General features: G+C 70.2%; 2 protein-coding genes across 3 annotated transcripts; both read left to right on the plus strand.

Moving 5' to 3' along the window:
* The first annotated feature begins 19 nt into the window (after nt 1-19).
* H696_00419 (hypothetical protein) lies at nt 20-2,762 on the plus strand. The gene is made up of 6 exons (XM_009494270.1): nt 20-1,030; nt 1,180-1,419; nt 1,548-1,681; nt 1,782-1,940; nt 2,037-2,113; nt 2,205-2,762. Exons 1-6 carry the CDS (start codon nt 92-94, stop codon nt 2,744-2,746), a joined length of 2,091 nt encoding a protein of 696 aa, XP_009492545.1. The 5' UTR covers nt 20-91; the 3' UTR covers nt 2,747-2,762.
* A 1,166-nt stretch (nt 2,763-3,928) lies between these two features.
* H696_00420 lies at nt 3,929-12,783 on the plus strand. Of its 2 annotated transcripts, XM_009494271.1 has the most exons (9): nt 3,929-4,604; nt 4,936-5,209; nt 5,340-5,501; nt 5,626-6,193; nt 6,337-6,478; nt 6,637-9,932; nt 10,061-10,609; nt 10,764-12,138; nt 12,425-12,783. In XM_009494271.1, the coding sequence occupies exons 1-9, from the start codon at nt 4,039-4,041 to the stop codon at nt 12,723-12,725; spliced, it is 7,233 nt and encodes a 2,410-aa protein (XP_009492546.1). In that variant the 5' UTR covers nt 3,929-4,038; the 3' UTR covers nt 12,726-12,783. The 2 variants fall into 2 exon arrangements, with proteins under 2 accessions (XP_009492546.1, XP_009492547.1); XM_009494272.1 differs by having other exon boundaries at nt 10,061-12,138.
* The last annotated feature ends 2,910 nt before the right edge of the window (nt 12,784-15,693 follow it).

Here is a 15,693-nt window from a genome sequence, read left to right on the forward strand (position 1 = left end):
CCCCCCCCCCCCCTGCACCTTCCCTTGTTCCCACCCCTCTCCTCCTCCCTCTTTCCCCTACTCCGAATCACCCTTGCGCGGCTGATTCACCATGTCGGACGACGTGACGGAGTCCCTACGGTCGCTGATACCGGCGGACGCGCCGGCCGGTGCGCCGGGCGGCCGGCATGTCTGGCGTGTGCCAGCAGCGCTGGCCGCCTCGTCGGCGGCCGGCCCCGGGCGGGCAAACGTCGGCGGGGTCCTTGGCACCGCCGACAGCGAGCTGGGCGATGCCTCGCTCGATGAGACCTACTATGCGCGGTTGATGCGGCAGGTGGAGGCTACCAGCGGGCCGCCGCCGAAACGCGGCCGCGGCCGACCGCGCAAGGAGGGCGTCCTCCGGCCGCCGACTCGACGCATGCGACACCTGGGCCCAGACCGCCGGGCGGCCATTGATCTGTCCTCCTCCGAGGGGGAGGAAGACCCCAATGACATGCTGGAGTCCCTTGGGAGGCTGCATGCGGCGGCGCGCGCGGCAGCCAACCCCGGGGATCTGGTTCCGCCGATGGACCGGCTGGCCCGGCTGGATGAGCTGGCCCGGCAGCCGTCCCGGAAGCGGGCGCGCGGCGGCCCGGAGCCCGGTGCCACCAAGGTGACGGGCCTATTGCGCAAGGCCGTCACTGCGGCCGGCCTAAAGTCCCGCCCCGGGGCCCGGCCCCCCGGCGCCGGTCCGGACACCGGGCCCGAGGAGGCCGACGCCAGCAATGATACCGCCTCCAGCGGCGAGGACACCGAGGTCACCGAGGAGGAGGCCAGCGAGTATGACGAAGAGGAGGACGAGGAGGAGGAGGAGGAGGAGGAGGACGAGGAGGAAGCGGAGGAAGAAGAGGAGGATGGCGGCAACGACGATGAGCCGACCTCTTCCTCGCCCGCTCCCGAGGACCCCAACGATGAGGAGGATGGCGGCTACTTCGCCAACCTCGGTCGGTCATCCACCACCCCCAGCAACACCCTCAGCAAGTGGCCGGCGCTGGATCCGGCCGTACTACAGGTGCGCACGCGTGGCCGGCGTCCGGTTTCTGCCCCTTTCTTTTGCCTCCCCCCTCGCCACCCCGGCGCCTGCTGCGGCGGTCTCCAGGGACGAGAGATGCTCACACCGCCCGGCGATTTGCCCCTCCCGACCCGGCTGGCATCCGGCAGAGTGCCCTGTCGACGGCCACCGACGGCCTGTTCGATGGGCACCGTGCGGCCCTGGTCGATGCCATCGGCAGCGAGGACGCCTTCAGCACCTGGCTGGGGGGCCTGCGTGCCGGGTTTTCGCAGCTGCTCTTCGGCTTCGGGTCCAAGCACCGGCTGCTCGAGCGTTTCGCCGACTGGGCCGCGGACCGGTGTCCGGCCGCGTGCGTGGTGGAGATCAATGGTTTCTTCCCGCTGGTCAACGTGCGTGGCCCTTGCCTGCTCGGCGCTCTGTCCCCCTCCTCCAGTGGTCTCTGGCTCTTGGTGGGCGCTTCTTCCCGGTGACTGACCCTGCTGCTCGCGGCTGCTCATCCTCCCCTCCCCGCCCTCAGTTTCGTGCCGTGTTGGCGGGCATCCTCTCGCTGCTGGAGATCCCGCACTCGGTTCAGCCGCCGCCGCAATTCAAGCATGTCGCCGACCAGGCGGACTACATTGCCAGCTACTTCAACCGCTTTTGCGACCTCGGGTGTGTCATGCCTCTCTCTCTCTCTCTCTCTTTCCTGCCTGCCTGCATTCGTGCTTGGTCTTTTTTTCCCTCCTCACACAAGCGCCATCCGGCCGGCCAGGCTCATCATCGTGGTGCACAACATCGACGGGCGTGGGCTTCGGACGACCGTCACTCAAAATGCCCTTGCAGTACTGGCCGCCTCGCGCGGCATCGGCGTCATCGCCTCGGCCGACCACATCAGTACCCCTCTCCTGTGGGACACGGCTTCGATCACCAAGTGCGTCGCCGGCCGCCGGGCCAGCCGGCCTATTCCTCGCCACCTTTCGCGCCCCCTATTGACTTGGCTTTTTTCCTCGCCCCCGGCCGGCGCTAGGTTCAACTGGATTTGGCGCGATGCCACCACCTACTGTCCCTACATGGCGGAGATATCCTTCGAGGGGAGTGTCATCGGTGCGCTTCCCGCTTGTTTTTTTTTTTTTTTGATCGCGAGCCATGGGGATGCCCCTTCTAACGGCCGGCCCCCGGCCATGCGCCAAATCAGGACGCAAGACCGAACTTTCGATCCAGGGCGCGGCCTTTGTCATGCGCAGCATGACCGCCCTCACGCGGGAAATCTTCCTCCTGCTGGCCGAGCAGCAGCTGGAGCGCATGCGTGCGGCCGGCGGTGGTGGCGATGGCGCTGGCAGCCAGGACAGCTCGGGGGCCGTGGACTCCCGGCCCCGCAGCGCCCGGGCGCACTCCCACCACCCGGCGCGCTTTGGCCTGCCCTTCGATGTCCTCTTCCTGGCGGCGGCTGACGCTTTCTTGGTCAGCTCGGAGCAGCGCCTGCATGAGCAGCTGAAGGAGTTCATTGACCACCGGCTGGTGGTGGTCCACCGGCTGTCCGGCCTCGGGAGTTCCGGCACCGGCGGCGGGGGGGGCTCCATCGATGCGGCCGGGCTTGGCACCGGTGCCGGCGGCGAGGACCTCTCCCTGGCGGTGATGGCTGCGGCGGCCGGCAGCCTCGGGGCCACGGATGTGTTGTACATCCCGCTGGATGCGGACGCCCTGTCTCAGGTGATCTCCCAGACACGCGCCATGTAATAGACACATGCTGCTATTAGTTGGGAGCCAGGGCGGGCCGTCCGGTGGGACTTTCTCGGCAGCCGGCCCTTGACTGACCACCGACCTTGGTGGTGGTGGTGGCGGTGGTGGTGGTGGTGGGCGGCTCCGGGCATGCTGTTTGCTGCCCTGCGTCGGCGTGCGGCCGGCAAAGGGGGGCCGCTCGCTCGGGCTTCCTTCTTCAGGACACCGAGCCGGGGGCTTGGGGGGTCGTGTGGCGGGTGCCCAGCAGGCGAGTTGGTTGTTCTCCGTGCTGGACCGGCCCGCGCCCGGCGTGGTCAGCCCGCCTTTATGCCGCCCCTTCAAGGAGGGATGGCAAATGCGCCGGGCCAGTCCCCCCCCCCCCCCCCCCGCGTCCTCGGAGGGGAACAGGGTCGCAGGGGGTGCGCGCGTATGCGGGGCCGGGTTTTTCCCGGCACGTTACCACTCGTGTCCCTTCGTCCTCCAGCCGCAGGTGCTGCCTCGTCGCGGGGGGCGCCCCTCTCTCCCCCCGGTGGGGATCGACAAGCGGGTGGGTGTCCGGACTCTGTGATCGCCCGCTGGCGCGTGCTCATAAACAAACACTCGCGCGGAGGGTGTGGCTGAAATAATAAACAACACGGGTTGAGGGCGTGCCGCAAGCCAGGGCCCTTGCAAAGGAGCAAACATACATACCCACACACACACACACACACACACACACACACACACTTGCAGGCATGCGTGTTGGGTTGTGTCTCGCCGCTCCGGTTTCTGCACTTGGGGCCCCTCGCATCACCGGCCGATCCCCCCGCCCCCGCCCCCCCCCCCCCGGCTGCCCGGGTCAACACATTCCTTCGCGTTGGAACGACACAGATCCATCAGCCTCGGGGAGTGGATCGATGACTCTTTCCCTCTTTCTCTCTCTCCTCTCAGGCGACTTTTCTGAGGATAGAGACAGAAACCCTTCCCCCCCCCCGGGCCCCCTCTCTGGCGCCCTGTAGCGGGCTCCCCCCGGCGCCTTCCCCCCCCCCCGCCTCTCTCTCTCTCCCCCCCCCCCCTGCTGCGCTCTTGGGCTTCTGTCTTTTGCTCATCCCGCCCCTGCCTCCCTCCCCTGGCCGCTCGTCTTTTGTCCATCCCGGCTCCTTCGCGCCACCCGACCAGACCGCCAGGAGCAAGCGGGCGCGCGCGCGTGTGTGTTTGTGTGTGTGTGTGTGTGTGTGTGTGCGGCCGATCATTGTTCTCCCCCATTTGCCCTTGCCTGAGTCCCTTCCTTGCGCCTGGCCTTCGCCCTGGCCCCTCGTCCTCGGTCGCCGATGCCCTCGGAGCCGGGCAGCCCGATGACCGGCAGCAACGGGTCTCTGAACCGCGTGCCACCGGCGGTGGACATCCCCCGGTCGCCGGCATCCCCGCACTGGATGGAACGCTCGCCGGAGGCCAGTCCGCCCGGCGTGGGCGGCAGCCCGATCGGGCCTGGCGGTGGGATGTCGTATCCCGACTCTCCGGCCGGCTCGGGGGCCCCCTGGTGGCCGGAGACCGGCCCCGGGGGTAGCACATCGGACCTGTCCGATGCCGGCTGGTCGCCGGGCGACGACGATCCCACCGGCAGCCGGGCGGCCATGGACTCGGCGTCCTCGGCCACACCCATGACCACCGTTCCGGCGGCCTTTGTCACGGTCTCTCCGCAGGACTTCTTGCAATACCACCGAGCGCCTGGCTCGCGCTCGGACATGACCAACTACGGGTCGCACATGCCGGCCGGGACGGTGCAATTCTTCACCGACTCGGCCGTGCGCCCCTGGCGGGACTACTTCCTTCGGTTGGAGTTCTCCCGCGACACTGCCCTTCCCCACCTGGCGCTATACCCGAGGCTGAAGTCGCGGTGCGTGGTGGATGCACCCTGCGCGGCCGCGTCGTCACACGCGCCCCCACGCGCCCGCTCGCCCGCCCGCTCGTTCGCTCGCTCGCTCGCCTGCCGACACACATGTATACTCACTCACTCGCTCGCTTGCCCACGCGCACGGACACGTACCTAAACGCTTACATCCACCCACACACGTGCATACACTCGTGTGTACGCGCGCGCGCGCGCGCGCACACGCACCGCCAATTCGGGCCCCCCTCTCCGTGGCCCCTTCCTCCTCTTCTCCGGTCCTCCCCCCCCCCCTCCCCCTGGGATGTCCTGGTCCCCCATGCGACCGACCATGCCCCAGTCACCCGACCATCATCCCCCTATTTTCGGCATTGAGAATTTTCCTGCATGGCACCCCGCCACCCGGGGCATCGGTCCAGCTGCGTGACTGCTACTCGGCCGGGGTGCCGGATGTGCCCCCGCCACGGAACATGAGCCACTCGCACATGTTTGCCATCCAGACAGCCGGGCACCTGCATCACTTCTGCTCAGTCGACATGGCCGAGTCCTGGGTTCTGGCCCTGCGGCAGCTGCGCGCGACTGCCCGCTTCCGGGTGCTCGGCCCGCCGCGCGATGTACGCCCCTCGGCTTTGCTGGTGCCGCGTCGCCTTGCCCCCCCTCCCCCCCCTCGACCTCCGGATTGACCTTGCACTCACGCCTGGGGCTGTATGACCGGTTTCCCGGTTGTCTCCGCCCGCGATGCAGCCCCCCCCGCGGGCGGCGTACTATCTCCCGCCGGCAGCCCAAGCAGAGCCGGCCGTGGCCCCGGCCGCCGAGAGCCCGCTTCCCTCGCCTGCTCCCGGTGCCGGCGATCTCCAAGTCCCGGTGTTCTTCTTGCCGCCGCACCGCCTGACCGGCGACCAAATGGTGTGTCGGCTTTCTCCCTGCCCCCCCCTCCCCCCCCCCTCCCTCCCCCTGCGGCGATCCGCCTTGTCACATTCACTGACAGAAGGTGGCCCACTTGGCCGAACGCTCGCCGGCCCCCTGTCAGGTCTCCCTGCGCGTTGGCCTCTCGGTCATCCGGGCCGCGGCAGCCGACCTGGCCAGCCCGCTGCACCCACCTGCCTTCCATTTCCTGGACCCGCTGGAGGAGAGCATCCCGGCGTCGGACTGGCCCTTCGAGTGCCAGCTCTTCAAGCACCTGCCGATGAGCATGCTCTGCAGCAGCTCGGCCACCCTGGTCGAGAGTATCGTCACCAACCTCTACTTCCACTTTGCATCCTTCATTGCCTCCTGGAGCGCGTCGACGGGGGACAGGCCGGTGGCGGAGCGTGGCGCGGCCGCCTCTCGCTCGCAAGCAGCCGGCACCAGCAGCCTGGAGGATGCCCTGCAGTCGGCCCTGCGAGGGTCCGACGTCTCCACCGATGACGAGACCTTCGGTGGCCCCGGCTCGGACCTGGCGCCCGAAGACATTCCGCACACCACCGAGGGCCATTTCGATGCCTTTGCCGACAGCCACCTCTTCGACAGTTTGCTGCTCAACTCCTCCCTGGATGAGACCGTCGGCAAAGTCCGTGCTTCCTGGCGTCTGGTTGCCTTCACGGCTGCCTCGCAATCCTGTGCGCCGGGCTGCTCTCCCTTGTCTTTTTTTTTCGCCCCCCCCTCCCCTTTTTTACCTCGCGCGCTTGCGCTTGAGTGCCGGGCCCGCGACTGACGCTCCCCTGGCCGCCTCCGCCTCCGCCTCCGCCTCCGATGCCGCCAGTCCTGTCGATCACGGACCTGGTCAATCGCGTAAACACCGACATCCTGGCATTGGTCTTTGTGCCGGTGGACCCGCTGTTTGACAGTGTGGCTCTCATCCCGTTGTCCTTTAGCCGGTCCCATCCATGCTTCCAGGACACTGGGTGCGCCTTTTTACCCTCGCCCCCCCCCCTCCTCCTCCCCTTGAGGCTGCCGATGCTCCCCTCGAGTGGCTTTGAGGAAGGCTTCCCCGACTGACCTCCCCCTCCGATGCTGCCTCGCCCGCCCGCCCGCCCGTGCGCCTGATTGTCCCGGCCGTCAGGGGGTCCGAATCGCCGACCGACGGGACGATCTGCTCCTGTGCGCTGGATTCGCTGTCGCGCCTGCCCCTGCCGGTGTCCACCCTGCAGCGGCTCCTTCAAGCCTCCCCGGGGTCGATCTCCTGTCCGGAGGGGGCCGTATCGTCGGTGGGGGCCATTTGCGAGCGCAGTCGCGATGTCTTCCTGGTGCTGCGCATGCGAGCGCCGGTCGGGCTGCCGCCCGTGTCGGCCATGATCCCCGAGCAGCCGGTCTCCTCGCGCAACCCCACCCCCCTGGCATATGCCCAGCGGATGGGTGCCCTGCCGGTGACCGGCGACCTGGCCCTGCGGGCGGTTGGGCTGGCCGGGCTGCTTGGCCAGCCGGTGGATGTGCGCCAGCAGCCGGGGTCGCTCTTTGCCCGGGATGCGGACCATGCCGCGGCCATGGTGTCTCTGTGTCTCGGTGAGTGGGGCGCACAGGCGGTGACGACGGCGGCGGCGGCGGCGGCGGCCGTGTCCGGCGTCGACCCCTTCGCGCCGCTGCAGCACCTCAGCGCCCTTGGCGTGGCGCCGGCCTTTGCCCGGGCAGCGGCCGAGCCGGCCGTCGGTGCGCAGCTCCTCCGTCTGGCTCAGGACACGACGGCCAAGTTCCGCCGGGGGGCCACCTCCGGCGGGGGCCTCCTCCGACGGCATCGGCTGTTTGGGTCTGGGGCGACGGCGGCCGGGGCGGCCACCGACCCCGAGCTTGATCCCGGTCGTGGTGGCGCCCCGGCCGGGACGGCGGTCCTGCTGCCGGATTGCCCGCGCCTGTCCTTCGAGGCGCAGCACTCGCTCTTCCACCTGGTGTTGGGGTACTCGGCGCGGCGGCTGTCGGCCCATGTGTCCACCCTGCCGCGGGCTCTGCCGATGGCCGCGGCCCCAGCGGCCACGGTGGCCGCCTCTCCGCCTGCCAGCATGCCGGGGACCTCGTACCAGCCGCCGGTGGAATCGCCGCCCGGATCTCCCGGGCGCCTCTTCGCCGAGGAGGTGGACTCCTCCGCCTCGACGGACCTTGACAATGGCTCGGGCGATGAGGGGGCCGACGATGGCGGGACCACCGGCGATGGCGAGTTCTCCGACAGTGACACCGAGCCGCCGGCCGGCGATCCTGCCGGGCCGTCGTCCCCCTCGAGCCCGGCCATCCTGGCCCCGGTGCGTGGCCCTTCCCCCGGTCCGGCCCCGGCCAAGGCCAGCGCCGGCACCCCGCCGCCGGCGGACCAGCTCTTCCAGCCGGACTCCTCCTCGGATGAAAGCTGCGCCGAGTCCCTCTTCGAGACGATCAACCCGCTGGATGCCGTGCCGCCAGGCGAGGCGGCCCTGCCGCCGGAGCTGCAGCTGATCCAGCACCAAGACACCGACGAGGACCCGGACGCGGATGACATGGTGGAAGAGGCCGGCCCCGGGGTGCTGGACGCCCCGCTGGCGGTGCTGACATCGCACCGGAGCCGGCTGAATCTCGTGTCTCAGCCGTCCGGGCCGGCGGTGGCCCCGAGCTCGGTGCTTGGCCCGGCGGCCGAGGAGGCCGATGGCCCGGGCGCCGGGGCCCCGGTCGGACCGTCGGTCGCGGAGTTGGCTCACAAGCGTCGAGCCGACTTCGCCCTGGAGGTGGCTCATGGCCATGCGCAATCGGCCCGGTGCCTGCGCCGGCTGATGGAACTTTCGGCGGCTGGCGACCAGCTGCGGCTGGACCCGCAGGCGCTGCTCCTTTCCGCCTGGCAGCACATCGAGCCCGGGTCCGAGTCCGGGTCCGATGGTGGGGGTGGCAATGTGCAGGGCCATGTGGCCGGGGAGGTGGTGGCCTCGCCGGGCCCCGGGGGGCCGGAGGGCAAGGGCGCCGCCGCCGCCGCCGCCGCCGCCGCCGCCGCCGGCCTGCCGCCGCTGTGCGGGACGGCGCACCTGGCGCTGGAGCGCTCTTCGGCCGGGGGCTGGCGCCGGCCAATGCCCGGGCCGCAGCGCCCCCCCGGGGCGCCCTTCCTGGCAGCCGGCCTGGCCACCCCCCCCTCGGAGCTGGAGGACGGCTCGGCGCCCGGGGCGTATGATGCCATCCCGGAGCTGGGCCACATCCTGGGCCTGGAGGCCTTCGATGCCGCGTGCCCGGCCGGCCTGGGCACATCCTTCGACTTGACGATCCACTCGCCGGAGGTGCTGGCCACCCTGCTGCCGGCCGTGGTGTATCCCGACCTGGCCGGGCGCCTGGCCGGGCACTCGCCACCGAAGGCGGCCCTCCTGGATGGCGGCTCGGCCCTGGCCACCGTTCGAATGGCCGGAGCCGGGGCCCGGCTGACACTGCATGCCGATGGCCGGTGGAGGTGCTCCTCGCGGCATCTGCCGGCTGCCGGTGATCTGCTGTCCTTCTCCGAGGGCCAGCGGCGGCGGGGCTTTGCGGCCCCCTGGCTGCGGGATCTGTCCTCCGGCCGGCACCGGGACATCGCGGCCGTGCCGATCCAATGTGGCCTGGACTTCCACCGGCTGCCGCTCTTTGCCGGCCAGCCTCCCGGGCACCGGACCATGGGCCCGGCCTCGACGCCGCCCCCGAGCCCCGGTGGCGAGGTCTTGCCGGAGCCGGCTCCGGAGCTGGCCCGGTCCTGGTGCTGGCTCGGCGTGGCCAGCCCGGGGGATTTGCCGGCAGCCGGGGCCCTGGACGGCCTGGCCGCTGTGGTGTTGTCCCTGGCCCGGGTGCCGGCGGCCGGCGGGGACACCCCCGGCACCGGGTCCCCTGTTGCCGGGCAGTGGGTGCTGCGCGCGCATCATCCGGACACCCTGCTGCTGCTGGCCGGCTGGGACCTGGTGGCCGAGCTGTCGGCGCCGGCCTCGCCGGAGGCCTTGGAGTCGGGGCCCGCCGTCGTGCCCGGTGGCCCCCCCGGGGGGGCGGTCTTCCGCGGGTCCACTCGCCTAGACCGTCTCAGTGCGGCGGTGGAGTCTGCGGTGGCGGCCCTCACCTCGGCGGACTTGTTCCCCGAGCCGTCGGGGGATGCCCTGTCCTCCTCGGAGGGGGAGGACGCCGAGGTGCATGCCGAGGGTTCCTCCCCTCGCCTGGCCGGGCCGGGGGCCGCCTCCTCCGGCAGGTCGCCGAGCCTCGATGCCGGTCCGTCGGGGGACTTGCGCCTGCATGGGCAATTCCTGGCTCTCGGGGCGATGGAGTTCCGGCCGGTGGGCCGCGAGCTGTCGGGGCTTGGCGACCTGCCGCTCCTGTCGCCGGACTTCAGCCTGGCCCCGGGCCCTGCCCCGGCCGAAGTGTGCCCCATCGACTCGGTGCAAGATTCGCAGCTCTTGCAGCCCAGTGCGTTTCGCGGTCCTCCTGCCTTTTCTCCCTTCCCCCGCCCATTTGCCCCTCTCCTGACCATGTGTCGGTGTGTCTCGCCGCCGGGACAACCGCCCCGGTGTGTTTCCCTCGCCCCGCCCTCCCAGTCGACCCGGCGAACTTCTTCTCGTCGCTGCTCCGCTCCTATGCCTTTGTGCTGGACTTCCTGCTTGTGCAGCAGCAGTCGCCGGTGGTCGAACCGGAGTGCCTGTCCATGTGGAAGTGCGCGTCGGATGGGGCCCCTGTGGGGCCGGGGCCGGGGCCCTCTCCGGCGGCCGGGCCAGCCTCCGGTGCTCTCGGCGCCTCGGACAAGCGGTCCTTCCTCTCGTCGCTCATGGACACGGTGTCCGTGGTGCGGCCGGGCTTCGGCGACGGGCCTGCCGGGGGGGACTCCTCCGGCGGTGTCGCTGCCGGCGGTGCTCCCCTGTCACTGCTGTCGCCGGCGGCCGGGCATCCGGTGCGGTCGGCCCGGGCCTTCGGGCGCCAGTGCCTCTGCCCGGACGCCCTTTCGCGGGAAATCCGCGCCGGGCTCTTTGACGCCTGTTGCCAAGTCCTGGTCAGCGATGTGCGCCTGGGCGTTTCCCCCCCGCACGAGGTGCTCCTGGACAGCCCGGTCGATCTGGCTTGGTGGCAGGCCTGGCAGGCGGTTTTGCTCGGTGCGTCTCCGGACACTGCTGGCCCTGGAGTCAGAGCTCCGGCCGTCCTTCCGTCCGGTCTCCTCGGTCTTTTTTCCTGGCTATTGGCTGCCCTTTCCCCCCATCATTTGCTGTCGTTTCTCACTCCGTCTCACTCCAATTCCGACACTGCCAGCTATCGAGCACCTGCCTGGCATGCGGATCCAGTACTGGCGACAGGTTCTCGAGCAGATCCCCTCGCCCGAAGAGCTGGGCTTCTTGGCCGGCCCGGTAGGTGGATCCACTCCCGAGGCAGGGACCGGCACATCTCGCACCTTGCGAAGCCTGGCCCTCCTGTCAGGTGTGTCGGCCATGGGCGGCAGCAGTGGCGGCAGCAGTGGCGGCGGCGGCGGCAGCAGCAATGGTGGCGGTGCTGCTGGTGGCGGCAGTGGCAGCAGCAGCAGCCCGGCCGGTGCCGCGTCCAGCTCGGCCGCCGACCCGAACATGGTGGCGGCCATCGTGCCGGCCACCTGGTACCTGTATCCCGGGCGCTTGGCCGGGCTACAGCTGCGCACCTTCCTCAGCCACTTGTTGAATTCCGGCACGCTGGCCCTCTTCTTCAAGAGCCTGTGCGCGGCCCTGGCAAGCCACCATGGGGCCGTGCCCTTTGCGTATGGGCCGCGCTCGGTCCTCCGGTCGAAGGACTTCACCCACCGGCTGATTCATGTCCTGGATCACTTCGACACGCTGGCCGTCGGCACCGAGGACTCGCACATCGCCCCCTTTTGCAGCCTTCTTCGCCCCTCGGGGCACATTCAGATGTCCACCACCGTGGAGGCCCGGGCCTTCCGGGGCTTCCGCCCGCGGGCCGGCTCCTCCATCGAGGCGGAGGCGCAGCTGTCCCCGGTCTGGACGGCCTCGGGCCCCTCTTCCAGTTCTGCGCCTGGGAGTGTCGATCCCCCGACGAAGGTTATCGATCCCCCGACGAAGGTTATCGATCCCCCGACCAAGACTGTCGATCCCGCCGCCGCCGCCGCCGTTGCTGCTGCTGCTGCTGCTGAGGCTGTGGCTCCTGTGGGCTCGAGCTCGGGCCTGGGCCCTCCTCTCCCGGCTGGCGACGGGGCATGTGGCGCCACCGGGGAGACCCCTTCCAGCTCGCCCTCCCTGCTGGATGTGGCCCTGGCCCGGGTGTCCAGCAATGCCGACCGGCTGGTGCTGGCGCCGGAGCCCCCGGTGCCAGAGCCAACCCCGGAGCCGGTGCCTGAGGCTGTGGTCGCGGCTCGGCGCCCGGCGCCGCCGGTTCGCCGGCCCGAGATTGCCGCCCTGCCGGAGATCCACCGGGGTGGCTTCAAGGTGGCTGTGCGCCTGGTCCGGCCGGCTGGCCAGGCCTTCGGTCTGGCCTTCGCTCGGGATAGCCTGCCGCCGGCGGTCCTATCGGCGCATGGCGTCGCCGTGCCGGCCCCGGATGAGGACAGCGAGGAGGAGGAGGAGGACCGGCATGCCGGCCAGGGGGTCCCGGTGTACCGGGTGTCCCTGGTCCACCCCGGGACGCCGGCCGCCCAAAATGGCGGGTGCGTGTGTGTTTGTGCCTGTGCTCTGGTGTGCCCGGGCGGGAGGGGAGCCCACAGGGCTCCTTCCATGTCTTTTCCTCTTTCGGCCTTTTGTGCCTCCTTTTCTGTGCCTTTCGCCGCGTCCTTGCATTCCCCCTTGTTCCTCTTCTCACCACCTCCCCTTGTCTGCCCCCTTCTGGCGAACCCCCTTTCTTTGCGCCCCCCCCCCCCCTCTCTCTCTCTGTCCCTCTCCCGACGTCCATCCATGGCCGTTTCGCCGTGCCTGCTCTCGCCCCGACGCGCACAGGCTCCGCCCGGGTGACACCATTCTCGCCATGGGGGGCCGGGGCATGGTCGGCTTCATGAGCTTCGAGCCGATGGAGTTTGTCCTCGGGTCGGCGCTGGAGGTGGAGATCACGGCCCTCCGGACGCCTTTGTGGCCGGCACCGGTGGCCATGGGCGGCACGCCGGCGCCGGCCGCCGACGCCATCCCGGCCGCCGGTCAAATCCTCGACAGCATGGCCGGAGCTGTGTCCTCCAGCGCGTCGGAGGTGGTATCTCTCTTCAACACCGAGGTGTCCTCCTTCCTCAGCCGGTGGCGGCGCTAATGTGCCGGGCGTGGCCCGGCGCCGTCTCTCACGAATACACTCCCCTTGCTCTGTGGAACGTCTCTTCCTTCCCGCTCCTCCCCGGGAGCCTTGCGCTGTCTGTCCCCGCTTGCTGCTTGCTGGCGTTGCGAGCCTCGCCCCCCCCCCCCTGCCGACGATCGTATGTGTGTGACCCGGTGGGTCACTTCGAATGCGCGCTTGCTGCGAATCTGATTTTCCAAGATCTATTGTTGTCCGTTTCTCTGGGCACTTGTGCCCCCCCTCCCCCCCCTTCGCGTCTCATGCCGCCTGAACTCCCTCCGGCTCGAGGGGCCCTCTGGCACACGCATCCCCTCTCACCCGGACCGGGGGCGGGGGGAGGGGAGCGTGCCACGAGTGTGGCGTGAGAGAGCGCATGCCACCGGCCGGTCTATCCCCCTCCCTGACCAGGGGGGCGCACAAGAGGGCCACAGCCGACGCCCAGTCGAGGGAGGATGGGGGCTCGACACAAGGGGCTGCCACTGCTCATCGGGGGCGGCAGGGACAAAAGCCCCAGCCTGGAGGCGGTGTGGCATGTCATGCTCTACAGGAGCACACGCATACGTTGCCACGCCGAGGCGATGGCTGAGGAGGGGGGGGGGGACAAGGGAGCTCCGGCGGCAGGGCCCCGAGAGCCAAAGAGAAACAAGACAGGCATGGGGAAGGAAGGGAGGGAGGGGGGGGGGGCGCGGCGGGGAGGAGGGGAGGGCAGATGCATTGTGCATTGCCCCGGCAAAAAAAAAAGGGACCGCTTTGGAGCAGTGGCCGCACAAGGGCTCTTGTTCTCTGTCTCTCTTTCTCGCTCTCGGCGGCAGTGTGTGTGTGTGTGTGTGTGTATGTGGGGGGGGGGGTCTTCTGAGGCGGGGGTTTTTCTCACTGCTTTGCACGGAGCTGCCCGGCTTCCCGAGCGTTCTTGAGGGGCCCCGCGCCTCGCGTCTCATGCAGGGGCGGTTGCCCCTGCTGCTCCCCCCTCCCCGAGCCCCCCGCCCACACACATGCCTTTCCTGCTTGCTTTCCTGCTGTTTAGTGCGCCTCTTTTGTCCACCTCGTGCACCATGCCCCCCAGAGTGGGGGGAAGAGGGGGGAGGGGGGCTGCTGAGCAAGCGCACACACTCCCCCCCTCGCGCTCGCCCGATGACTCTCTGTCGCCCTCCGTCACAGGGGGGCGCACGCACACAGTGGCATGGGCGCATGTGGGCTTTTCTCTTTGCGCGAAAAGAGAGCGGGCTCACGCGCGCCTCAAGGCCGGCGACCTCCACGGACGGGGTAGTGTGGCTGCTGCTGCTGCTGCAGCTGCTGCTGCGGCGGCGGCGGCAGCGGCGGATGGGTGATGGAAGCGGTGTGGGCGCCGGAGAGCGTCTTCTCGGGGAAAGGGTGGAAGCCACCGGCCTGATGGTGAGGCGGGTTGTGTTGGTTATGCTGGCCGTGGTAGGGGTGATGCTGGCCGTGGTGGCTGTGGTGGCCGGGATGGTGGTGGTGGTGGTGATGGTGGTGCGGCTGCTGGCCGGCCGCAGCGGCGGCTGCCGCCACGATGGCCGCATGCTGCTGCGGATGTGGCAGGTGGCCCACCTGGTGGAGGTGGTGCTGGTGGGAGTTGGCCCCGGCGGCGCCATTGTAATATGCATGCTTGCTGGGCTGCGGGCCCGGCGGAGCGGCGGCCGACGACGCGGCCGACGCAAGCACCTGCTGCTGCTGCTGCTGCTGCTGCTGCTGGTGGTGGTGGTGGTGCTGGTGATGGTGCGTGCGTGCGGCGGCCGCCTGCTGGACAAAGCGCTCGGAGGACATGCCGGCTGCGGCCGCGGCCGCGGCAGCAACGGCGGCGGCAGCTGCCAGGGTGGGCTGCGTGGATGGGGCGCCACGTGAACGAAGGTCGGCCAGAGGGCAGTCAGAACGAGTGCCATGGTTGTTGTCGGCCGGGCATCGCCGCAAACGCACCTGCTGGTGTTGCTGGCCGGCCATGGCCGCCACCGGCGACTGCCCATGCCGGGGCAGGGCATGCTGGGTCGGGTATTGCTGCTGGTGCTGGTGCTGCTGCTGCTGGTGCTGCTGCTGCTGCTGCATGTGGCGCTGCTGCTGCTGCTGCTGCTGCTGCTGCTGCAACGGCTGAAGGTGCGCCGGCTGGTGGTACTGCACGGTCTGGTGGCCGGGCTCGGGGCCGTAGCCAGCGGTGGTGGTGTTGGCGGCGGCGGCGGCGGCGGCCCCTGCCATGCGGCGGTCGGCCGGCCCGTCGTAGGGCCCTTGCCTTTGGGCCCGGTGGTGCAGGGGTCCGCCCTCATTGGAGGGTCCCCCGGCCGCCCCTGGCGGCAGGTGGTGAGGATGGTAGGAGGAGTGCTGGCCATGGTGGTGGTGGTGGTGGTGGTGCTGGGCATGGGCACGACCGCGGCCGGGGTGGTGGGCAGCCATTTGCTGCGGCTCCGGGGTGGCCGTGCGCGGCGAGGAGGAGCGCCGGCTGCCGGCGGCCACGGCCCCGGGGTCGAGGGCCGCCGCCGCCGCCGCCGCCGCCGCCGCCGCCGCCGCCGCCGGCAGGGTCGAGGCGTGTCCCGAGTGGTATTGGCGAGCATCCGGGCCGGGGGCCGGCTGCTGGCCGCCGAAGAACTGCGCCTGGGGCTTGGGCGCGGCCACGCGCACATGCTGTGGCTGGCTGGCCAGCTGCTGGGCCGGGGCCGGCTGCGTGTGCTGGTGCATCTTCTGGATGGACCGGACCACGCACGCGGCCAGGTCCTTGAGCCAGCCGCGCCACACGGCGAAGGCGTCGCCTCCATCGAGGGCCGAAAGCCGGTAGCCGACCGTCATCAGGAGGTAGCGTTCGGCCGCATTCAGGTGGACCAGATCCACGCCGGACACCGTGGACCAGGCCTTGTTGGCGTAGGTGTGATCGTCCAGATGCTTGGAGGCGATGGCCAGGCAGGCCACCAGCCGGGCAAAGAGGCTGATCGAGGCCGGCGGCACC

The sequence above is a fragment of the Fonticula alba genome (assembly GCF_000388065.1).
Source record: "Fonticula alba strain ATCC 38817 unplaced genomic scaffold supercont2.1, whole genome shotgun sequence".
NCBI classification, from domain to species: domain Eukaryota; order Rotosphaerida; family Fonticulaceae; genus Fonticula; species Fonticula alba.

What these genes read in the sequence shown, in the direction of transcription:
- H696_00419 (XM_009494270.1), top strand. Translation starts at nt 92, where the DNA reads ATGTCGGACGACGTGACGGAGTCCCTACGGTCGCTGATACCGGCGGAC. An exon ending in GTTTCTTCCCGCTGGTCAAC is followed by an intron (nt 1,420 to 1,547) that starts GTGCGTGGCCCT and finishes CCCCGCCCTCAG; the next exon opens with TTTCGTGCCGTGTTGGCGGG. An exon ending in AACCGCTTTTGCGACCTCGG is followed by an intron (nt 1,682 to 1,781) that starts GTGTGTCATGCC and finishes CCGGCCGGCCAG; the next exon opens with GCTCATCATCGTGGTGCACA.
- H696_00420 (XM_009494271.1), top strand. Translation starts at nt 4,039, where the DNA reads ATGCCCTCGGAGCCGGGCAGCCCGATGACCGGCAGCAACGGGTCTCTG. An exon ending in TACCCGAGGCTGAAGTCGCG is followed by an intron (nt 4,605 to 4,935) that starts GTGCGTGGTGGA and finishes ACCATGCCCCAG; the next exon opens with TCACCCGACCATCATCCCCC. An exon ending in CCATGCTTCCAGGACACTGG is followed by an intron (nt 6,479 to 6,636) that starts GTGCGCCTTTTT and finishes CCCGGCCGTCAG; the next exon opens with GGGGTCCGAATCGCCGACCG.